Here is a 26127-nt window from a genome sequence, read left to right on the forward strand (position 1 = left end):
ACCGAGAAACAATTAACCCCAGATGGTTAGCCACCCAGGATAACCCAAGAAAGCCAGTGCATCATCGAGGACTGTCTAACTAATTTCCATTGGGGTCCTTAATCTTGTCCCCCAAGATGCGACCCACAACAGTCGACTAACACCCTGGCGAACAGGAAAAAATGCCTGGAACTAGTGCTCATATTGGTGAATTTAAGGCCAGCAAAGGTTGGTTTGAGAGATTTAAAAATTGTAGTGGCATACACAGTGCGATAAGGCATGGTGAAGCTGAAAAATCCGAACCCTAACAAGTGTTCATTTGTGACGAAACAGGCCTGTTCTGGAAGAATATGCCAAACAGGTCCTACATTGCTCAGGAGGAAAAGGCACTCCCAGGACACAAGCCTATGAAAGACAGGCTAACTCTCATGTTATGTTGTAGTGCTAGTGGGGATTGCAAAGTGAAGCCTTTACTCATTTATCACTCTGAAAATCCCAGTGTTCAAGAAAAACAGTGTCTCATCACTCATCAATACTCTTCAATAAAGGTAAGTGTCATTTAACATTTATTTATGTAGTTATTGTGCATGTCTCATTGTTTTCTTTGTAGGGAAATGTATATTTCATGAAATTTTTTTTTTTTTAATACTTTTGGCTGTCTGGAACGGATTAATTGGATTTCCATTATTTCTTATGGGGAAAATTAATTCCGCTAAAGATAATTTCGGCTAACGATGAGCTCTCAGGAAAGGATTAATATCGTTAGACGAGGGTCCACTGTAATAATATTCAACTGGGTATGGTACCTGTGATGTACCTGTAACTTAATTAGAGGGCTCTTCTACCCTCACAGCCTAGCCTAAAGCCAGGATTTATTGACTGATTAGCCAACCAGGCTCTTGATGCAAGCAGCCTGCTGGCCTACATAGCTATCAAGAGTCTAGCTGATCTGGCAGTATACCTATCATATTGGGTTGGTAAATCAGTGGGCCAGAGTTCAAAATCTTATGCAAATGAGAATTATTAATTTTTACTTCCGTGTCTTTGGCTTTCATAATACTTTTAAACTATTATAGCCTGTAAACAGTTTCAAAAGTTTTCTACTCTTGCAGCCTAGCAAGACCAGATTTTCCTGTTAATCCCATGACCAATGAGATTCTTTAACCCTTTGACTGTCGCGGCCGTATATATACGTTTGTGAGGTACCGTGTTTGACGTATATATACTCATAAATTCTAGCGGCTTCAAAGCAGGCAGGAGAAAGCTAGTAGGCCCACATGTGAGAGAATGGGTCTGTGTGGTCAGTGTGCACCACATAAAAAAAATCCTGGAGCACGCAGTGCATAATGAGAAAAAAAAAACTCCGACCGTTTTTTTTAATTAAAATGCCGACTTTGTGGTCTATTTTCGTATAGTATTTGTGGTTGTATTCTCGTTTTCATGGTCTCATTTGATAGAATGGAAACTATATTATAGAAATGGAGGTGATTTTGATTAATTTTACTATAAAAAGAACCTGGAAATGGAGCACAAAGTACAGGAAATGTTTGATTTTTGCCGATGTTCAAAAGTAAACAAATGATGTCATTGTCCAATAAATGTCCAAATAGCCATTCTAATACGCAGTCATGAATGGGTTGATGTAATTTTTACAATTATTACAGTATTGCAGTAGTCTGCATAACAGTAAATCTTCTATTTTTTGTTTGAATAAAATTTCAAAATAAAAAGCAAGAGTAATATCACAGGGACCTGGAGACATGACTGATGAACAAAGAAAATCTTATTTTAGAGCCAGGAATGTCTGCATTGTTCATTCTGGACCTTATTTTGAAATTGTCGTATTTTTTAATTTTCATGAAATTGGCCAAATTGCAAATTTCTGACCATGTTATTGGGTAGTTGAAATCGGTAAATGGGCAGTTTCTTGTGCTCAATCGATAGAAAAAATAGAGTTCTGAAGAAATAGTTATGAGTTTGGTTGACTGGAATAACGGAATTAGCCGAAAATAGGGCTCAAAGTGGGCGAAATTGCCGATTTTTAAATATCGCCGAAGTCGCTAACTTCGCGAGAGCGTAATTCCGTCAGTTTTCCATCAAATTTCGTTTTTTTGGTGTCTTTACAATCGGGAAAAGATTCTCTATCATTTCATAAGAAAAAATAATTTTTTTTTTTTCGAATATTTTGCGACACCAGGAGCAACTTCAGGATTGGGCCCTTCGACAGTCAAAGGGTTAAGAGGGAGGAGGGAGAATATGAGGAGAAAAAGAAGGCAAGGAAGAGAGACAAGGAAGGGAAGACAAGGAAGGGAAAACAATGAAAGGAAGACATGGAAGGGAAAATAATGAAGGGAAGACAAGGAAGGGAAAATAATGAAGGGAAGACAAGGGGAAATAATGAAGGGAAGACAAGGTAGGGAAAAAAAGGAAGGGAAGAGAAAGCTGGGAGGAAGAGAAGGCAGGGAAGAGAGAGAAGGCAGGGGAGGGAGAGAAGGCAGGGGAGGGAGAGAAGGCAGATGAGGGAGAAAAGGTAAGGGAGGGAGAGAAGGCAAGGGAAGGAGAGAAAACCAAGGAAGTAGGGATGGACCACAAAAAGGCTTGGGAAAAGAAATAAAAATAGTAATAATTGTAATATAGAGGTAAACATCACATAACACTCGAGTTATGTTTCTGAAATCAGCTCTTTATATAATTTTGTGCTATGGAAAAAACAGGATTAGTTTCCAGACACCTCCAAAAAAAACAAACAAATTCAAGTGTTGGTTTCATCAATAACAATTAGTTAAAAAAAAAAACTATAATGTCATTGCTCGTTGATCTAGAACTGTACATTACGTACCCAAATCCTTAATAAAATGGAAGGCAAGTGTAATACAGAAGAGGCCTGGTAATGTGAATAATGAACAGAGTAAATTTTGTTTTAGTGCCTGGAATGTTTATAGTGTTTATTTTGAAATTATTTTTTAAAGAAAGTTTTTTGACTTGTGTAAAATGGTTGAACTGACTTCTGTGCACCTTATAGTTCTGATGACTGAATGGACAACTTCTTGTGTGCAATCGATAGAACAGAAGGCATACTAGAGAAATAGCTCCAAATTTGGCTGACTTGAGAAATGGAATTGGCTTAAAATATGACTCAAAGTGAGCAAAATTGCCGATGTGTTATACTGCACCCAAACTACCAACTTCACGCCTGCATAATTCCGTAAGTTTCCTATCCAATTTTGTACTTAAGGTGTCATTATCTTCAAAAGAAAGATTCTCTACCATGTATCGTGCCAAATAAACTTGTGCTAAATGACGGTCTACTGTATATTATAATGTTCAATTGTTGTGTACTGTGACATTGTACAGAATCAGCCCAAGCCATAAGCCTGTCGTCTCTAGTTTGTATTAGCTGTATGTCGGGACGACATATGTTAGCATCGCTGAGCTCTCAGTAGTACCAGTACCAGTAACCAGTTACCAGTGTCAGTAGTGACTCACTACCAACCGTCTGTGTGAATCACTTATTCATTGTTGCAGCTGACCTTAGCATATTTTTGAATGCCCCTCACCCCTAGGAACCATCTCGTGAGTCAGTCTAAAGATAGGGAGTGGAGACATAGGTCAGGCTGGGTGTTTCCCATATATTCCATTTTAATTATACTCCATTATTGCCTATGTGAGTATCCTTTACCCAATCCATGTTACCAAACCCATGGGACAGATATACCTGTGATCAGTTTTAAGAGTCTCACTACTCTCGGAGCCCAGCCACGGGCCAGGCTCGTAGGTAGGAAATATTCTCCAGAGAGCACTAAATCTGTAGAATTTACTTGCTATAAACTACAGAATAGTAGGATTCAATTCTATAACATAAGACAAAAATGTTGGGAACCTAACAGCACCCATGTTTCTTTCCCTTGTCAAATTCACTAAATGTCACTTTTTTGTTTCCATGTTAGCATTCACTTAACATTAATTAAGTGTGGGGAGTTGCTGGTCAAAATATTGGGAGAATATTTCAATGCTACAATGGCAGTCTCAAGACAGAAAATAAAATTTTGTGTCATTTATTTTAATAACTAAAACCAAAAAATTATTAGAAACTAATATAAAAATGAAAACAAACCATCAAGGGCAATGTAATTTAGGTTGTATCTTGCAGCCTCAACTTCCTTAGCATCTTCTTGTGACCAATCACGTTCATCAAATACCTCTTTCTGACGAAATTCTGCATTGTCATCAAATTTCATCTTGGCATCAAGAGCATACACTGAAAAATAAAGTTATATTTACAAATAAGTAATGATAGCTTCATATCTGAAATTTCAGAGAAACACTACACAAGGACAAGTTTTAAGGGTAAACATTTCATGTCAGTGAAGTATGTTTTCTTTTTTTTTTTTTTTTTTTTGAAGTATTTTGGTAGATTTTGCAGAACATCTGGAGCTAAAAGCTGGTACTTGAAAAAACAACTAGATTGTCCAAAACAAGTACAGTATTTGCAGTACTATACAGCCTCTCCTCACTTAATGACGGAGTTCCGTTCCTAAAACCAAGTTGGTAAACAAATTCGTAGCTAAGTGAGGAACATACAATAATTGTAGTGGGTTTATGTCAACCATCTTTGATATTGTTTTAATGTTACCTTTGCACTACATGTATTTATAACATTTCTGGTATATTTTTAAATGTTTATACAGCAGTGTACTGTACATTGTAATAAAAAGAATCGAGGTAATCAGCTCTAATATACATTATTTAGGTATGTATACTGGTCAGAGAGCCTGTCGTAAGTTTAAGTCATCGGTAAACAAGTACAGGGGACCCTCTGTTTTCGTCTATCTCCATTATTGCCAATTTCGGTTTTGGCCGACTTTTTTCGTTTATTTTTTTTTTCCAGTTTTGTCAATTACCTCCATTTTCGTCAACTGTATGGAACCTGTCCAGTGCCCAGCATGCAGACAAAGCTGCCTCCCACACCATTCTCAGCCAGTGTAGCATTGTTTCTTGGCGAGTGAGAATATCCTGCCAAGTCATACAAAACATTTTGAAATAATCCATTGTTTTTGCCACTTGTTTATTGTGTGTGACTGCTAAATATGCCACTATGGGCCCAAAGAAAGCTTCTAGTGCCAGCCCTTTGGTAAAGAATGTGAGAAACATGATATAATTCAAGAAAAAGTTTGTAGAAAAATACGAAAGTGGTGGTGGTAGAGGGTGGTAGTGATGGTGGTAGAGGGTAGTACTGATGGTGGTAGAGGGTGGTAGTGATGGTGGTAGTGGTTGTGATGGTGGTAGAGGCTGGTAGTGATGGTGGTAGAGGGTGGTAGTGGTTGTGATGCTGGTAGAGGGTGGTAGTGATAGTGGTAGAGGGTGCCTTCTTCAGTGATTCAGCAATTCTACTAACTCCTCCAAGGTTGTTGGAGTTATATAGGGCTACAGAAAACACCACTGCCTCTGCTGCAGCTTTCACCAACAGTATGTATGGCTTATGCTCACAGTGGCCCTTGTGGGCCCAACAACAACAGAACACCTGTTGTTATACATGACTTATTTTATTCATTCTAGAGTATATGTCATGTTTCTATGTTAACAATATTGTTTAATATGTCATGTTAGTTGAATTGTGATAGATAAATAAATAGTTTGAAAGTAGTTTGTTAGATTATGTATTGGTGGATAAAAGGTTAATGGGTAGGCTCCAGGATGTACACGTTTATAGAGGGGCAACTGATATATCGGATCATTATCTAGTTGTAGCTACAGTTAGAGTAAGAGGTAGATGGGATATGAGGTAAATGGCAACAACAAGTAAGAGGGAGGTGAAAGTGTATAAACTAAGGGAGGAGGAAGTTCGGGTGAAATATAAGCAACTATTGGCAGAAAGGTGGACTGGTGCAGGTATGAGTAGTGGGGGGGTTGAAGAGGGTTGGAATAGTTTTAACCCTTTCAGGGTCCAAGGCCAAAATCTGAAGTCACGCACCAGTGTCCAAGAATTTAAAAAAAAAAAAAATTTGTTATTTTTTCTTATGAAATCGTAGAGAATCTTTTTGTGAAGGTAATAAAACAAAAAGTACGAAATTTGGTGGAAAATTGACGAAATTATGCTCTCGCGAATTTTGATGTGTCAGTGATATTTACGAATCGGAGATTTTGCCGACTTTGACTCCCATTTTAGGCCAATTACATTATTCCAATCAACCAAATTCTTAGCTATTTCACTAGTATTACTTCTATTCTATCGACTGAGCACAAGAAATCGCCAAGTCAACTGTTTCAACTACAAAATAAAGTGATCGGAAATTGTTAATTTGGCCAATTTAACACAAAGTTCAAAATATTCCAATTTCAAAATAGGCTCCAGAATAAACAATGTAGGTATTCCTGGAACTAAACTAACATTTCCTCTGTTCATTAGTTACATTTTGAGGCTTTACAAATAAATTCCATTTTGATTTTTTATTCACATAATGAATTTTTATTCACACCAAAAAATAGAAGATTTACTGTTATGCAATACTGTAATAATTGTATAAATATCATCACCATATTTGTGAATGTATATTAGACCCACCAGCTGATGTGTATTAGATGTGTGAGGTCGTTTGTTTACTCTTGAATATCGGCAAAAATTTAACATTTCCGCTACTTTGAGCTCAGTTTCAAGCCATTTCCAGTGCTAAAACCAATCAAAATCATCTCTATTTCTGTAATATGTCTTCCATTCTATCAAATGAGACCAAGAAATCGCAAATACAACTATAAAAAACATACGAAAAAACACTGCAAAGTCGCTGTTTTAATCGAAAAATCATGATTTCAGTTTTTTTCTCTCATTATACACAGTGTGCTGCAGGATCTGTTTTATGTGGTGCACACATACCACATAGATGTATTCTCTCATATCTAGGCCCAAATGTACCACTCACAGTTTATCAGAGTGAGCTGAGCTCATGGCGTAGATCTACGGTTTGGACACTCACCGTAAAGCCGTAGATCTACGGGACGGACCCTGAAAGGGTTAAAAATGCAGTATTAGAATGTGGGGCAGAAGTTTGTGGTTATAGGAGGGTGGGTGCAGGAGGAAAGAGGAGTGATTGGTGGAATGATGAAGTAAAGGGTGTGATAAAAGAGAAAAAGGTAGCTTATGAGAGGTATTTACAGAGCAGAAGTGTTATAAGAAGAGTAGAGTATATGGAGAGTAAAAGAAAGGTGAAGAGAGTGGTGAGAGAGTGCAGAAGGAGAGCGGATGATAGAGTGGGAGAGGTACTGTCAAGGAATTTTAATGAAAATAAGAAAAAATTTTGGAGTGAGTTAAACAAGTTAAGAAAGCCTAGGGAACAAATGGATTTTTTTTTATTAACACACTGGCCAATTCCCGCCAAGGCAGGGTGGCCCGAAAAAGAAAAACTGTCACCATCATTCACTCCATCACTGTCTTGCCAGAAGGGTGCTTATCAGTTAAAAACAGAGAAGGGGAGTTAGTAGATGGGGAGATGGAGGTTTCGGGTAGATGGCGAGACTATTTTGAGGAACTTTTAACCCTTTGACTGTTTCCGACGTATAAATACGTCTTATGAGCCAATGTTTCTGACGTATTTATACACGCAAATTCTAGCGGCTTCAAATCAAGCGGGAAAGGCCTGGTAGGCCTACACGAGAGAGAATGGGTCTCAGTGGTCGGTGTGCACCCTGTGAAAAAAATCTGGGACCCAGCGATGCATTGTGGGAATGCCATGTTGTTAGTCCATTTTCACCATGCCTCTCGGTAAGAAGTTCCTCACTCCTCGGCGGATTGGAGGTCTTTTGTTCCCAAGTGATAGCTCTAACAGCGATGAAAATGTCAGTGACAGTGAATTCCAGGGTTTTGAAGTGAGTGTTACCGGAAAAAGTGCCCAGGATAACGTAATTAGTGATGAAAACCCAGATGACCCACAACCTTCCACCTCTGGTGCTGGGCCGGCTTGTTCACGTTCACCTTTACCAGGACGAAAGAGGAAACTATTTGGTCGTGTACAACACCCAGATGTTAGCAGTGATAGTGATTTCAAGGTCATTGAAAGCAGTTCTAGTGACAGTGAGAGTGAATATTCCCCAGTGAAGCGGCAGTAAGTACGACATAGCATGAGGTCTGGTAGTGTTTCATATGTTGTTCCAACATATGGAACATCCCGTGGCCCTACACCATGATCTGATAGTGAAGATGACGATATTGTAACGATGGGTATGAATGATGTGAGTGATGGAGCAGGCAGTGGTGGTGATAGTGAGGGTGGCACGGCGCATGTGGCACCATCAGCGGGCCACACTACTACCCACACTACTACCCACGCTGCTGACTCTGCACAACAACCAGCCTCACCCTACCCCACACTCCCACAACCTGCACCACCACAACCTGCACAACCACAACCACGGTACAATATCCAGACCCCACCAGCAGACCGCATCTGGGATTGGCAGGACGGTGACGAGTTTGTTCCCAGTCCCCATGACTTTGATGAAACACAAAGTGGAATAAAGCCATCTTGTCCACTTGGGAACAATGCCAGTGAACTGGACTGCTTTGAGTTATTCTTTGATGAACCCCTGATGGACATCATTGTCAGGGAAACAAACACATACTGTGATTACACCATGGCAAATACAATTCTCTCACCAAAATCACGGCTACACAAGTGGAAGGAGACAACTGTGGCAGAGATGTACCTGTTTTTTGCCACAATAATGCTTATGCCACATGTGTATAAGCACACTGTCACCACATACTGGGCAACAGAACGCCTGATTTCAACTCCAGGTTTTAGTGACATTATAGGTGTCAATCGTTTCCTGATACTGTTACGTATGTTACACTTTTCAGACAAAACCAGGCCTGACAGAAGCGACAGGTTATATAAGATCAGAAATGTGTTTATGTACCTGAAACAAAAGTGCTGCATGCATTTTTATCCCTTCAGGAAGCTTGTTATTGATGAGTCCTTGATTTTATTCAAAGGAAGACTCTCATTCAAGCAATATATACCAAGCAAGAGGAAACGCTTTGGTATAAAGCTATTTGTACTGTGTGATTGCAGAAGTGGTCTAGTTTTGGATATCATTGTGTACACTGGCAGTAATACTTTGAGAGATACCATGAAGTTATTGGGTATCTCTGGTGATGTGGTTCGAACAATGATGGAACCATATCTTGGTAAGGGGCATATGTTATTTACTGATAACTGGTACACAAGCCCCTTACTCAGTGATTTCTTGTGAGTGAACTTGACAGACGTGTGTGGCACAGTGCGTCGTAATCGTAAACATATGCCAAGGTTCGACGCTGGCACTCGCAGAGGTGAGGTGCAAGCCTTTGCTGCCAATGACATCATAGCATTTCGGTGGCATGACAAACGTGATGTCACATTGTTGACATCAGTTCACAGAAACGAAATGGTACCCAGTGGCAGGGACAACAGAGAGACCAATGAACCCATTCTAAAGCCTGCAGCTGTCATGGACTACAACCTCAATATGCGCTTAGTGGACAAATGTGACATGCAGATTGGGTTTGCAGACTGTGTACGCAAGAGTTATAAGTGGTATATAAAACTTTTTTTCCATCTTGTTGATATCTCTATGCTAAATGCTTATAACATATACAAGTTGAAGACCAACAAAACACCAAAATATGGTGAATTTTGCCTGTCAGTAATCAGACAAATAATTGCAAAGTACCAAGGAGCAACTCCTGCAATAGACCAGCGCCCACACACGTCATCTCGTTTCAAGCCTGGTGATCACTACCCCATACAACTGCCTCCTACTACTGCCAAGAAAAATGCTCAGAAGAGGTGTTATGTATGTATGCATACCACAAAACGCCCACAAACACGCAGAGACACTCGTTTTATGTGTGAGGAGTGTGAAGTGCCCCTCTGCATATACCCATGTTTCAAAGAGTTCCACAAGCTGCAGCAGTTCTAGGAACGTGTTTAGTGACTGTACATATGTATATATATTATGGAACAATAGTAATAAACATTGTTTTGTATTGTTTGTTTGTGTAAACAAAGTGTATACAAAAACTAATAGTGATAAAGTTTGTTCTGTTATTGTGTTGTAAACAATGAGTGTATATTTGAAGAATGCACCTTACATTGGTCTCACAGGCCACGTAAGTTACCTGGAACAGAAAAATATTGAAAAATGCAAGAAACCTTTGAATTAGAGTAAATAAAAGAATACCGGGTGGGCGGCAGTCGCCGCTGTTGCCGTACGCACGTCACTTTCTGCAAACTTTGCGGCTCTATATCTCGGTAAGTACTGATGGCAAAAAATTTTTTTTAGGCTTAAAACACTCACAAAAATATTCCTAACATTTTCATAAGAAAAAATAATTTTTTTTTCTCGAATATTTGGCGACATAGAATGACAGTTTCAGAGAGGGGCCTGAAACAGTCAAAGAGTTAAAAAAATGTCGACGAAGAAAGGGAGGCAGTAATTTCATGCACTGGCCAGGGAGGTATATCATCTTTTAGGAGTGAAGAAGAGCAGGATGTAAGTGTGGGGGAGGTGCATGAGGCATTACGTAGAATGAAAGGGGGTAAAGCAGCAGGAGCTGACGGGATCATGATAGAAATGTTAAAAACGGGGGGGGACATAGTGTTGCAGTGGATGGTATTTTTGTTTAATAAATGTATGAAAGAGGGGAAGGTACCTAGGGATTGGCGGAGAGCATGTATAGTCCCTTTATATGAAGGGAAGGGGGACAAAAGAGATTGTAAAAATTATAGAGGAATAAGTTTACTGAGTATACCAGGAAAAGTGTACAGTAGGGTTATTATTGAAAGAATTAGAGGCAAGACAGAATGTAGAATTGCGGATGAGCAAGGAGGTTTTAGAGTGGGTAGGGGATGTGTAGATCAAGTGTTTACATTGAAGCATATATGTGAGCAGTATGTAGATAAAGGTAGGGAAGTTTTTATTGCATTTATGGATTTAGAAAAGGCATATGATAGAGTGGATGTAGTATATACAAAATTCATTAAAGAAAGTGTTTATATATTTCTACCTCAACAGCCATCTCTCAGATTATACTGAAGGATATTTTAACCCGTATACGGTTCAAATGTATATACAGTGGACCCTCAACCAGCGATGGCATCGATTAACGATAAATCTGACCAGCGATACATTTTAACGCAAAAATTTTGCCTCGACTAGCACTTAAAAACCAGCGCTATTCGTTCCGTACCATACGCGTCCACTTTGGCCTGAGCGCGCCTCACTTGTCCCTTGGGTGCCAGTGTTTACAAGCCAGCCAGCCACCGCGGTCACTTCCAAACATACAACTGGAACATTTCATATTATCACAGCCTTTATAGTGATTGCACCTGCAAAATAAGTCATCATGGGCCCCAAGAAAGCTTCTAGTGCCAACCCTATAGCAAAAAGGGTGAGAATTACTATGGAGATGAAGAAAGAGATCATTGCTAAGTATGAAAGTGGAGTGCGTGTCTCTGAGCTGGTCAGGTTGTATAATAAACCCCAATCAACCATCGCTACTATTGTGGGCAAGAAAACAGCAATCAAGGAAGCTGTTCTTGCCAAAGGTGCAACTATGTTTTCGAAACTGAGATCGCAAGTGATAGATGATGTTGAGAGGCTGTTATTGGTGTGAATAAACGAGAAACAGATAACAGGAGACAGCATCTCTCAAGCGATCATATGTGAAAAGGCTAGGAAGTTGCATGACGATTTAATTACAAAAATGCCAGCAACTAGTGATGTGAGTGAATTTAAGGCCAGCAAAGGTTGGTTTGAGAGATTTAAGAAGTGTAGTGGCATTCATAGTGTGATAAGGCATGGTGAGGCTGCCAGTTCAGACCACAAATCGGCTGAAAAATATGTGCAGGACTTCAAGGAGTACATAGACAGTGAAGGACTGAAACCTGAACAAGTGTTTAATTGTGACAAAACAGGCCTGTTTTGGAAGAAAATGCCAAGCAGGACGTACATTACTCAGGAGGAAAAGGCACTCCCAGGACATAAGCCTATGAAAGACAGGCTTACTCTGTTGATGTGTGCCAATGCTAGTGGTGATTGCAATGTGAAGCCTTTATTGGTGTATCACTCTGAAACTCCCAGAGTGTTCAGGAAAAACAATGTCCTGAAGGCTAATTTGTGTGTGCTGTGGAGGGCAAACAGTAAGGCATGGGTCACTAGGGACTTTTTCTATGACTGGTTATACCATGCATTTGCCCCCAATGTGAAAAATTACCTAACTGAAAAGAAATTAGACCTTAAGTGCCTCCTGGTATTAGACAATGCTCCTGGTCATCCTTCAGACTTGGCAGAGCGACTTTCTAGGGACATGAGTTTCATTAAGGTGAAGTTTTTGCCTCCTAATACCACTCCTCTCCTGCAGCCCATGGACCAGCAGGTTATTTCCAACTCAAGAAACTGTACACAAAAGCTATGTTTGAAAGGTGCTTTGTAGTAACCTCAGAAACTCAACTGACTCTAAGAGAGTTTTGGAAAGATCATTTTACCATCCTCAATTGTGTAAACATTATAGGTAAGGCTTGGGAGGAAGTGACTAAGAGGACATTGAACTCTGCTTGGAAAAAACTGTGGCCAGAATGTGTAGACAAAAGGGATTTTGAAGGGTTTGAGGCTAACCCTGAGAATCCTATGCTAGTTGAGGAATCCATTGTGGCATTGGGGAAGTCCTTGGGGTTGGAGGTTAGTGGGGAGGATGTGGAAGAGTTGGTGGTGGAGGACAGTGAAGAACTAACCACTGATGAGCTGCTAGATCATCTTGAACAGCAAGAGGGTAGACCTGAGGAAACTGCTTCGGAGGAGGGGAGAGAGAAACTGAAGAAGTTGCCTACTTCTAAGATAAAGGAAATGTGTGCAAAGTGGCTTGAAGTGCAAACCTTTTTTGATGAAAATCACCCTGACACAGCTACTGCAAGCCGTGTTGGCAACCTGTACACTGACAATGTTGTGAACCACTTTAGGAAAGTCATAAAGGAACGAGAGGTACAGGTATCTATGGACAGATATGTTGTGCGACAGAAGTCCAGTGACTCTGAAGCTGGTCCTAGTGGCATTAAAAGAACAAGGGAAGTAACCCCAGAAAAAGACTTGCTGCCTCAAGTGCTAATGGAAGGGGATTCCCCTTCTAAACACTAAGACCATCAACACACTCCCCTCTTCCCATCCCATCAATCATCACCAGATCTTCAATAAAGGTAAGTGTCATGTAACTGTGCATGTAATCTTCAGTTTGTGTGTATTAAAATTAATATTTCATGTGGTAAAAATTTTTTTTCTTCAATACTTTTGGGCGTCTTGCACGGATTAATTTGATTTCCATTATTTCTTATGGGGGAAAATTAACTTGACTAACGATAATTTTGACTAACGATGAGCTCTCAGGAACGGATTAATATCGCTGGTTGAGGGTCCACTGTATACGTTTTTTCAACATTTGAAAGTATGTAAAAAAAGTAGATTTTTTTTTTTTTTTTGTACATTTGAAAACGTGTAAAAAAACTTTGATCTACTTTTTTTTTTGTTAATTTGAAAATATGTAAAAAAAACGTAGATCTACTTTTGGAGCACTACGCATGTGAACGTAGATCTGCTAGGACCCTTTACAGGTTAAAGGTTGACATTGTAGCATATTAGTTTATCACTACTGTATTCATATTATCTTCCAGAGATAAACTAAGTAGTTACTCCTTTCCACCCTTCCCTATTGGAGTACCTGAATTACAACCATTTGATTGTTATATGATGTTTGTCCTCTTAAGATTTTTTTTTTCTAATTTTACCAGATTTTTTGGAATAAAATGCTTTTCATTGAGACTGAAATTTAAAGTATTTTTCCTTTCACCTATTATGACTACTGGAATGATATTTACCATTTACCATTTGTCCTCCAGTTGAGTAAGATCTACAGGGCCTGCAATGTAGTAGCACAAAATAACTTCTTGCTATGGATTACCTGGAGTATACCTGGAAGGTGTCCCAGGGGTCAACGCCCCCGTGGCCTGGTCCGTGACCAGGCCTCGAGGTGGATCAGGGCCTGATCAACCATGCAGTTACTGCCGGCAGCATGCAAACACATGCCAATTTTATACCATTATGGATTAACTATTCTTTACTGAAAATTACTAACAAAGAAAAACAGAACTGGCACTTCATAATTAAAAGTATTTTTCCATTCAGCATACAGTGATGCAAGTACAAATATATTTACCTGAAGAATCTATGCATAATGAAATGAATATTATGTTTGTTAGGAAACTAAATAAATATGTCATATATTTCCCTTAAATCCCAATTTCTGACAGGCTTATAATTTATGTTTGTTACGCAAACACGACAAAAATTATCAATCACTTCGTTTCCAAATACAGCACTGCTGCCATTCATGAGCCCTTCCAACCAGAACTTGTCAAAATACGTATAGCATCACAAAATACCAATGAAGAAAAATAAAGCTATATTTAATGAAAATTATAAGTTAGTAACTAATAAAAACTATTCTTATTAAACAAAGGGAAAACTTAAATTTCTTTTTGATTCCCATTCAGAAATTTTAACATATATGATACCATAGTCCCCCTAAAAACAAATTAAAAAACACCCTGCATCTCATACAGCCCATGTAATTGTGGCAGTAGTAGAAAACCTGTATGACAATATACACTAAAAGCTTTTTTTCCAAACCTCATGAATTTAGGGTGGGACAAATATGGAGGTTTCTTATACAACAGATAATTACGTAATTTAAAACTAACATTTACAGTACTACATTTAAACAAAACAAAAAAAAAAGCTCAGTTAATATAAAGATGAAATAACGATGAATTATCCAGTTTAGAATAAAGTTGGCAAACTTTTCCCCCGTTTTTAAAATGATATATTAAGTAAGAGTGCAGTCATTCTGCCAGTACTGTACTTACATTTGCCATAGGTATCCTCTGCATACGGATTGATTTCTATCAAAGATGCATCATATGTTATAAATGCATTATACAGAGATTTAATAACACCCACAGTTTCTTCCAAGTGAGTATCAAGGCCCAGCCATTTTGTAAGGTTCTCTGCCTTCTCATCTGTGATACCTGAAAAATGAAAGCTAATAGTTAATATTGTATATCACTTACAAAAACATAACTGCCATCAAATTTGTTCAATCTTTTTTTTTTACCTACAAAATATGATGGTTTTAAAAAATATATAAGCAACTATTGGCAGAAAGGTGGGCTGGTGCAAGTATTAGTAGTGAGGGGAGGGGGGTTGAAGAGGGTTGGAATAGTTTTAAATGCAGTATTAGAATGTGGGGCAGAAGTTTGTTGATACAGGAGGGTGGGTGCAGGAGGAAAGAGGAGTGATTAGTGCAAAGATGAAGTGAACGGTGCGATAAAAGAGAAAAAGATAGCTTATGAGAGGTGTTCACAAAGCAGAAGTGTTATAAGAAGAGTAGAGTATATGGAGAGTAAAAGAAAGGTGAAGAGAGTGGTGAGAGAGTGCAAAAGGAGAGCAGATGATAGCATGGGAGAGGGACTGTCAAGAAATTTTAATGAAAATAAGAAAAAATTTTGGAGTGAGTTAAACAAGTTAAGAAAGCCTAGGGAACAAATGGATTTGTCAGTTAAGAACAGAGTACGGGAGTTAGTAGATGGGGAGATAGAGGTATTGGGTAGATGGCGAGAATATTTTGAGGAACTTTTAAATGTCGACGAAGAAAGGGAGGTGGTAATATCATGCACTGGCCAGGAAGGTATACCATCTTTTAGGAGTGAAGAAGAGCAGGATGTGAATGTGGGGGAGGTGCATGAGGCATTACATAGAATGAAAGGGGGTAAAGCAGCTGGAACTGACGGGATCATGATAGAAATGTTAAAAGCAGGGGGGGATATAGTGTTGGAGTGGTTGGTACTTTTGTTTAATAAATGTATGAAAGAAGGGAAGGTACCTGGGGATTGGCAGAGAGCATGTATAGTTCCTTTATATAAAGGGAAGGGGGACAAAAGAGATTGTAAAAATTATATTCCTAGGCCGACCCCTACCCCGCCTTCCTTCCACTACAGACTGATACACTCTTGAAGTCATTCTGTTTCGCTCCATTCTCTCTACATGTCCGAACCACCTCAACAACCCTTCCTCAGCCCTCTGGACAACAGTTTTGGTAATCCCGCACCTCCTCCTAACTTCCAAACTACGAATTCTCTGCATTATATTCACACCACACATTGCCCTCAGACATGACATCTCCACTGCCTCCAGCCTTCTCCTCGCTGCAACATTCATCACCCACGCTTCACACCCATATAAGAGCGTTGGTAAAACTATACTCTCATACATTCCCCTCTTTGCCTCCAAGGACAAAGTTCTTTGTCTCCCACAGACTCCTAAGTGCACCACTCACTCTTTTTCCCTCATCAATTCTATGATTCACCTCATCTTTCATAGACCCATCTGCTGACACGTCCACTCCCAAATATCTGAATACGTTCACCTCCTCCATACTCTCTCCCTCCAATCTGATATTCCCCTTTCATTTTACCTACTGCCTCACGAACTTCCCCCAGGAATAAGTTTACTGAGTATACCAGGAAAAGTGTACAGTAGGGTTATTATTGAAAGAATTAGAGTTAAGACAGAATGTAGAATTGCAGATGAGAAAAAAGGTTTTAGAGTGGTTAGGGGATGTGTAGATCAAGTGTTTACATTGAAGCATAGGTAATACATATTTTAAGAAAAAGAGGATAAATAAGTATACACGATATGATGTAGGGCGAAATGACAGTAGTTTGTTGGATTATGTATTGGTAGATAAAAGACTGTTGAGTAGACTTCAGGATGTACATGTTTATAGAGGGGCCACAGATATATCAGATCACTTTCTAGTTGTAGCTACACTGAGAGTAAAAGGTAGATGGGATACAAGGAGAATAGAAGCATCAGGGAAGAGAGAGGTGAAGGTTTATAAACTAAAAGAGGAGGCAGTTAGGGTAAGATATAAACAGCTATTGGAGGATAGATGGGCTAATGAGAGCATAGGCAATGGGGTCGAAGAGGTATGGGGCAGGTTTAAAAATGTAGTGTTGGAGTGTTCAGCAGAAGTTTGTGGTTACAGGAAAGTGGGTGCAGGAGGGAAGAGGAGTGATTGGTGGAATGATGATGTAAAGAGAGTAGTAAGGGAGAAAAAGTTAGCATATGAGAAGTTTTTACAAAGTAGAAGTGATGCAAGGAGGGAAGAGTATATGGAGAAAAAGAGAGAGGTTAAGAGAGTGGTGAAGCAATGTAAAAAGAGAGCAAATGAGAGAGTGGGTGAGATGTTATCAACAAATTTTGTTGAAAATAAGAAAAAGTTTTGGAGTGAGATTAACAAGTTAAGAAAGCCTAGAGAACAAATGGATTTGTCAGTTAAAAATAGGAGAGGAGAGTTATTAAATGGAGAGTTAGAGGTATTGGGAAGATGGAGGGAATATTTTGAGGAATTGTTAAATGTTGATGAAGATAGGGAAGCTGTGATTTCGTGTATAGGGCAAGGAGGAATAACATCTTGTAGGAGTGAGGAAGAGCCAGTTGTGAGTGTGGGGGAAGTTCGTGAGGCAGTAGGTAAAATGAAAGGGGGTAAGGCAGCCGGGATTGATGGGATAAAGATAGAAATGTTAAAAGCAGGTGGGGATATAGTTTTGGAGTGGTTGGTGCAATTATTTAATAAATGTATGGAAGAGGGTAAGGTACCTAGGGATTGGCAGAGAGCATGCATAGTTCCTTTGTATAAAGGCAAAGGGGATAAAAGAGAGTGCAAAAATTATAGGGGGATAAGTCTGTTGAGTGTACCTGGTAAAGTGTATGGTAGAGTTATAATTGAAAGAATTAAGAGTAAGACGGAGAATAGGATACCAGATGAACAAGGAGGCTTTAGGAAAGGTAGGGGGTGTGTGGACCAGGTGTTTACAGTGAAACATATAAGTGAACAGTATTTAGATAAGGCTAGAGAGGTTTTTGTGGCATTTATGGATTTGGAAAAGGCGTATGACAGGGTGGATAGGGGGGCAATGTGGCAGATGTTGCAAGTGTATGGTGTAGGAGGTAGGTTACTGAAAGCAGTGAAGAGTTTTTACGAGGATAGTGAGGCTCAAGTTAGAGTATGTAGGAAAGAGGGAAATTTTTTCCCAGTAAAAGTAGGCCTTAGACAAGGATGTGTGATGTCACCGTGGTTGTTTAATATATTTATAGATGGGGTTGTAAGAGAAGTAAATGCGAGGGTCTTGGCAAGAGGCGTGGAGTTAAAAGATAAAGAATCACACACAAAGTGGGAGTTGTCACAGCTGCTCTTTGCTGATGACACTGTGCTCTTGGGAGATTCTGAAGAGAAGCTGCAGAGATTGGTGGATGAATTTGGTAGGGTGTGCAAAAGAAGAAAATTAAAGGTGAATACAGGAAAGAGTAAGGTTATGAGGATAACAAAAAGATTAGGTGATGAAAGATTGAATATCAGATTGGAGGGAGAGAGTATGGAGGAGGTGAACGTATTCAGATATTTGGGAGTGGACGTGTCAGCGGATGGGTCTATGAAAGATGAGGTGAATCATAGAATTGATGAGGGAAAAAGAGTGAGTGGTGCACTTAGGAGTCTGTGGAGACAAAGAACTTTGTCCTTGGAGGCAAAGAGGGGAATGTATGAGAGTATAGTTTTACCAACGCTCTTATATGGGTGTGAAGCGTGGGTGATGAATGTTGCAGCGAGGAGAAGGCTGGAGGCAGTGGAGATGTCATGTCTGAGGGCAACGTGTGGTGTGAATATAATGCAGAGAATTCGTAGTTTGGAAGTTAGGAAGAGGTGCGGGATTACCAAAACTGTTGTCCAGAGGGCTGAGGAAGGGTTGTTGAGGTGGTTCGGACATGTAGAGAGAATGGAGCGAAACAGAATGACTTCAAGAGTGTATCAGTCTGTAGTGGAAGGAAGGCGGGGTAGGGGTCGGCCTAGGAAGGGTTGGAGGGAGGGGGTAAAGGAGGTTTTGTGTGCGAGGGGCTTGGACTTCCAGCAGGCATGCGTGAGCGTGTTTGATAGGAGTGAATGGAGACAAATGGTTTTTAATACTTGACGTGCTGTTGGAGTGTGAGCAAAGTAACATTTATGAAGGGATTCAGGGAAACCGGCAGGCCGGACTTGAGTCCTGGAGATGGGAAGTAGAGTGCCTGCACTCTGAAGGAGGGGTGTTAATATTGCAGTTTAAAAACTGTAGTGTAAAGCACTCTTCTGGCAAGACAGTGATGGAGTGAATGATGGTGAAAGTTTTTCTTTTTCGGGCCACCCTGCCTTGGTGGGAATCGGCCAGTGTGATAATAATAATAAAAAAAAATTTAGATAAAGGTAGGGAAGTTTTTACTGCATTTATGGATTTAGAAAAGGCATATATTAGAGACGATAGGGGAGCAATATGGCAGATGTTGCAAGTACGTGCATGTATATGGAATAGGTGCTAAGTTACTAAATGCTGTAAAGAGTTTTTATGAGGATAGTGAGGCTCAGTTTAGGGTGTGTAGAAGAGAGGGAGACTACTTTCTGGTAAAAGTAGGTCTTAGACAGGGATGTGTAATGTCACCATGGTTGTTTAATATATTTATAGATGGGGTCGTAAAAGAAGTAAATGCTAGGGTGTTCGGGAGAGGGGTGGGATTAAATTATGGGGAATCAAATTCAAAATGGGAATTGACACAATTACTTTTTGCTGATGATACTGTGCTTATGGGAGATTCTAAAGAAAAATTGCAAAGGTTAGTGGACGAGTTTGGGAATGTGTGTAAAGGTAGAAAGTTGAGGGTGAACATAGAAAAAAAGCAAGGTGATGAGAGTATCAAATGATTTAGATAAAGAAAAATTGGATATCAAATTGGGGAGGAGGAGTATGGAAGAAGTGGATGTTTTCAGATAAGTGGGAGTTGACATGTCAGTGGATGGATTTATGAAGGATGAGGTTAATCATAGAATTGATGAAGGAAAGAAGGTGAGTGGTGCATTGAGGTATATGCGGAGACAAAAAATGTTATCTATGGAGGCAAAGAAGGGAATGTATGAAAGTATAGTAGTACCAACACTCTTATATGGGTGTGAAACTTGGGTTGTAAATGCTACAGCGAGGAGGCGGTTGGAGGCAGTGGAGATGTCCTGTCTAAGGGCAATGTGTGGTGTAAATATTATGCAGAAAATTCGGAGTGTGGAAATTAGGAGAAGGTGTGGAGTTAATAAAAGTATTAGCCAGAGGGCTGAAGAGGGGTTATTGAGGTGGTTTGGTTATTTAGAGAGAATGGATCAAAGCAGAATGACATGGAGAGCATATAAATCTGTAGGGGAAGGAAGGCGGGGTAGGGGTTGTCCTCGAAAAGGTTGGAGGGGGTAAGGAGCTTTTGTGGGCGAGGGGCTAGGACTTCCAGCAAACGTGCATGTGTGTGTTAGATAGTGAATGGAGACAAATGGTATTTGGGACCTGATGAGCTGTTGAAGTGCGAGCAGGATAATATTTATTGAAGAGATTCAGGGAAACTGGTTATTTTTATATAGCCGGACTTGAGTCCTGGGAATGGGAAGTACAGTGCCTGCACTTTAAAGGAGGGGTTTGGGATATTGACAGTTTGGAGGGATATGTTGTGTATCTTTGTACGTATATGCTTCTAAACTGTTGTATTCTGAGCACCTCGGCAAAAACAGTGATTATGTGTGAGTGAGGTGAAAGTGTTGAATTATGATGAAAGTATTTTCTTTTTGGGGATTTTCTTCTTTTTGGGTCACCCTGCCTCGGTGGGAGACGGCCGACTTGTTAAAAAAAAAAAAATTAAATATGGTCCTAGGTAGTAGGTTGGTAGTCAGCAACTGTCCAGGGAGGTACTACCATCCTGCCAAGTGAGTGTAAAATGCAAGCCTGTATAATTGTTTTACATGATGGTAGGATTCCTGGTGTCTTTTTTTTTGTCTCATAAACATGCGAGATTTCAGGTATGTCTTGCTACTTCTACTTGCACTAAGGTCACACTATACATGCATGTACAAGCAGATATATACACACCCCTCTGGGTTTTCTTCCATTTTCTTACTAGTTCTTCTTGTTTATTTCCACTTATCTCCATGGGGAAGTGGAACAGAATTCTTCCTCTGTAAGCCATGAGTGTTGTAAGAGATGAGTAAAATGCCAGGAGCAAGGAGCAAGTAACCCCTTTTCCTGTATATTATTACGAGATTTAAAAGGAGAAACTTTCATTTTTCCTTTTGGGCCATCCTGCCTTGGTGGGATACGGCCAGTTTGTTGAAAGAAAAGAGAAGAATTAAATATGGTATAAAACTTTTTAAAGAAACTGAAATAAATATAGATAAAAGAATACTGTAGTGCACTGTAAGAAAATACAAGAGTAAATTGTAATTAACCCTTTCAGGGTGAAGACCCCTGATCTCAAACTTGTGCTCAGGGTTGAAGAATTTAAAAAAAAAAAATTGTTCTTTCTCATGAAATGATAGAGATTCTTTTTATGGAAAACTTTCAGAATTATGCACTTGCAAAGTTAGCAGTTCCAGCGATATTTGCGCATTAGCAATTTTGCCCGTTTTGAGCCCTATTTTCGGCCAATTCCATTGTTCCAAATACCATTCGTCTCCATTCATTATCTAACACGCTCACACACGTTTGCTGAAGTCCTAGCCCCTCGCCCACAAAACCTCCTTTACCCCCTCCCTCCAACCTTATCGAGGACAACCCCTACCCCGCCTTCCTTCCCCTATAGATTTATACGCTCTCCATGTCATTCTACTTTGATCCATTCTCTCTAAATAACCAAAACACCTCAACAACCCCTCTTCAGCCCTCTGGCTAATACTTTTATTAACTCCACACCTCCTAATTTCCACACTCCGAATTTTCTGCATAATATTTACACCACACATTGCCCTTAGACAGGACATCTTCACTGCCTCCATCTGCCTCCTCGCTGTAGCATTTACAGCCCAAGCTTCACACCCATATAAGTGTTGGTACTACTCTACTTTCATGCATTTCCTTCTTTGCCTCCACAGATAACGATTTTTGTCTCCATATATACCTTAATGCACCACTCGCCTTTTTTTCTTCATCAATTCTGTGATATTTAATTGTAGTAAATAAATCACTAAACTGCTGTGTGTTTATAAATGAACTTGTGCACACAAGCCAAGTCAAGACAAGAGAATGTGATGTCTTTTATGAAACTTACCTTCAACAATATCAATGGGGACTTTAATGATGGACTCTGGATCCTCTTGTGCCACTTCTTCTATGTTGATACCTCCTTGGGCTGATGCAATGATGACTGGCCCCTAACAGAAGTAATACAAATGGGATGCTAGTTATACTTAGAATACATTAACTAGTTTATCTATAATAGTTACATTTATCTAAAATATAATATAGATATAGTAGACCCTTTTATTATATGGATTTATTTGGCATATTTTGGTTATTGCACTAGTGAAAATTTGAGGCACAATTTTATACAACACTTTTTTTTGCAGGAAAAAAAAAAAAAAAAAAAATTCCCAGGGGGAAGACCTACTGCCATCCCCTAACACCTCCGACACTCCTGCCACCCCCATCCCAGTCTTCATGAATACATGTCCAGTACTATTCTCTCCTAGGAGCTAGCTGTGTTTGTGAATTGAGTTTTGATCTTTTAATTGCCGTATCTTTTATCTGCCAAGCAATCATGGCACCCAGTAGGCATACGAGTGTTGCTGAAAGAGGTAAGAACAAGTATAAGCATTTAAGTCTTGGACTTACGAAGAAAATAGAGATATTAGACAAGAGAGCCTAAGGCCTTAATGAAGCATGTTTGTACATTTAAAAAAATGAGGTAAACATACGAGTTTGTGTGATGAACGACTGACTTGCTTAACTGACTTATTTGACCAACTTACTGACTTGACTGACTTATTTTACTTACTGTTTTACATGACTGACTTACTGACTTGATTGACTTACTGACTTAAAGTTAGAATTTTTCACTGAGGAGAACCCTGACAAATCTAGTAGTGCTTTGAAACAGTGTCTAGAGCAGCTGATACCTTATCGTCAGCTGTATACGTAATGTACTGCATGGTAAAATAGCTCAGAAATCCATTACAGAATTTATGCACACTCCAGTACAGCCATCGACTTCAGTACCAGAACCTCTATCATCCACCTCAGCCCAGTAGGGCCACTCTCTTCACAGTCATTGACAAATGCAGGCACTCACAATTAAAGGTAAGAAATACTATTATTTCTGTTGCATTAGTAGTCTTAAGCAGTAAAAACAACATAATACATCATGACACTAACAACAATTAAATATTCACTTTTATTTTTGTAAGAGCTGGAGGTCAAAAAAAAAAAAAAGCTGTCTGGCTTTTTTGGGGCTCCCAGGAACATAACCCTATTTTTCCATAAGTTCTTCAGTTTAACACGAATTTATCTAACACGGAATTTCAGGAGCGTAACTACCATGTAATATAAGGATCTACTGTATCTACACTTTTATATACGGCGGGTTAGGTTCCAGGCTGTCGCCGGAAAGCAGACATCGCCGGAAGGCAGAACTCCATTTTTTTCCATTTATAAATGCATATAAATGCCAGACAACAAGTTTACACTAAATTATATTAAGTTAGTAATAGAACCAGGCATTAAAAACACACAAAGTAAAATACAGTCACAGTAAATTCATTACTTATCTTAAAGTATTTGTAATCTTAATGTAGGGAGAGTGGTGAGTAGTACTTATTTGTAAGAAGTCAGGTGCAGGTAGCCCAGGTGTAGGTAGCTCTGACTCCCCATCTCATACTTAATATACGATATTTAAAATATCCCAGAGAGGTAAAATGCACATACAGTACACTCATTATTTACCTTAAAATATGTGTAGTCTTAATATAGTAAGAGAGGTGAGTAGTATTTATTTGTATAAAGTCAGTGTAGGTAGCCGGTAGGTGTAGCCCGCCTGTGCTACACCTACCGGCTACCTACACTGTGGCCCAGAGCCATATTATTAACATCGACATGCCTTGTTCACTGAATTTAATCATTTCTAACAACTACCTTTAGATGCCATCATAAACGAAGGTAGAAGTAATGAATAATTCATGCCGAAAATTGTAAACAAAAGTGGAGTGGGGGAGTGGCTGGGCCAAACACAGATTCATACATGTTTTCTCTGATGGCTAAACAGAGAAAACGTAATGTTGTCCCTCCACCCGGCTCCACAAGTATTATTATCAGAGCATATAAAATATGCAATAAATGACAGACAACAAGTTTACACTAACTTATATTAAGTTAGCAATAGAAATAGGGATTAAAAACACAATAAAAGGTAAGATACACACAGAGTACACTTATTATTCACCTTAAAATATTAATATTAATGTGTGAGAGGTGAGTGGCAGGGTGTTTATTGAATAACATCAAAATGGCACACCAACATCCTCTAACTTGGCACTTAAAGCAAGAAGCTTATGACTTCTCTTTTTATTACAGCTAACCTTAGACACCATCGTCAATGAGAGCCAACTAGTTAACGAAAGAGTAAACGAGAGAGAGAACGAGATACAGAGTTCAGACAATGTAAGAACACAAACTGAACAGGTAGTGGACGATCACTTGTCAGGAAAAATAAATGCGTATTAATATATGTCTACTTTTAGTTCATTCACGTCCATTTGTAAGAGTTTGTGAAACATTTACCTCAATATTTTTTTTATTTTAATAATAATTACCTCACAATACAAATACTCTTACATTGTGTACAAGTTGTACAAGTTAGTTCAGAATAAACAAACAGCAACACACCACTTTTAGAGTGAATGAAGATAATAATATTAATAATAATAAATATTATTATTATTATTAATTTATTATTTTTTTTTATTATCACACCGGCCGATTCCCACCAAGGCAGGGTGGCCCGAAAAAGAAAAACTTTCACCATCATTCACTCCATCACTGTCTTGCCAGAAGGGTGCTTTACACTACAGTTTTTAAACTGCAACATTAACACCCCTCCTTCAGAGTGCAGGCACTGTACTTCCCATCTCCAGGACTCAAGTCCGGCCTGCCGGTTTCCCTGAACCCCTTCATAAATGTTACTTTGCTTACACTCCAACAGCACGTCAAGTATTAAAAACCATTTGTCTCTATTCACTCCTATCAAACACGCTCACGCATGCCTGCTGGAAGTCCAAGCCCCTCGCACACAAAACCTCCTTTACCCCCTCCCTCCAACCTTTCCTAGGCCGACCCCTACCCCGCCTTCCTTCCACTACAGACTGATACACTCTTGAAGTCACTCTGTTTCGCTCCATTCTCTCTACATGTCCGAACCACCTCAACAACCCTTCCTCAGCCCTCTGGACAACAGTTTTGGTAATCCCGCACATCCTCCTAACTTCCAAACTACGAATTCTCTGCATTTTATTCACACCACACATTGCCCTCAGACACGACATCTCCACTGCCTCCAGCCTTCTCCTCGCTGCAACATTCATCACCCATGCTTCACACCCATATAAGAACGTTGGTAAAACTATACTCTCATACATTCCCCTCTTTGCCTCCAAGGACAAAGTTCTTTGTCTCCACAGACTCCTAAGTGCACCACTCACCCTTTTCCCTTCATCAATTCTATGATTCACCTCATCTTTCATAGACCCATCCGCTGATACGTCCACTCCCAAATATCTGAATACATTCACCTCCTCCATACTCTCTCCCTCCAATCTGATATCCAATCTTTCATCACCTAATCTTTTTGTTATCCTCATAACCTTACTCTTTCCTGTATTCACTTTTAATTTTCTTCTTTTGGACACCCTACCAAATTCATCCACCAATCTCTGCAACTTCTCTTCAGAATCTCCCAAGAGCACAGTGTCATCAGCAAAGAGCAACTGTGACAACTCCCACTTTATGTGTGATTCTTTATCTTTTAACTCCACGCCTCTTGCCAAGACCCTCGCATTTACTTCTCTTACAACCCCATCTATAAATATATTAAACAACCACGGTGACATCACACATCCTTGTCTAAGGCCTACCTTTACTGGGAAATAATTTCCCTCTTTCCTACATACTCTAACTTGAGCCTCAC

At 39.5% G+C, this 26127-nt stretch overlaps 1 protein-coding gene across 2 annotated transcripts in view; it reads right to left on the reverse strand.

Annotated features, from left to right (window-relative positions):
* The window catches only part of ScsbetaA (Succinyl-coenzyme A synthetase beta subunit, ADP-forming), a 71442-nt gene that overhangs the window by 36470 nt on the left and 8845 nt on the right, over positions 1-26127 (reverse strand). For both annotated transcript variants that reach the window (XM_070088592.1, XM_053778593.2), the window contains exons 4-6: positions 22222-22324; positions 14928-15089; positions 4094-4237 (exon numbers count right to left, since the gene is read on the reverse strand). In XM_070088592.1, coding sequence (XP_069944693.1) covers positions 4094-4237; positions 14928-15089; positions 22222-22324 — 409 coding nt within the window. The remainder of the gene's footprint in view (positions 1-4093; positions 4238-14927; positions 15090-22221; positions 22325-26127) is intronic.

This window comes from Cherax quadricarinatus, chromosome 25 (assembly GCF_038502225.1).
Source record: "Cherax quadricarinatus isolate ZL_2023a chromosome 25, ASM3850222v1, whole genome shotgun sequence".
Lineage (NCBI taxonomy): Eukaryota > Metazoa > Arthropoda > Malacostraca > Decapoda > Parastacidae > Cherax > Cherax quadricarinatus.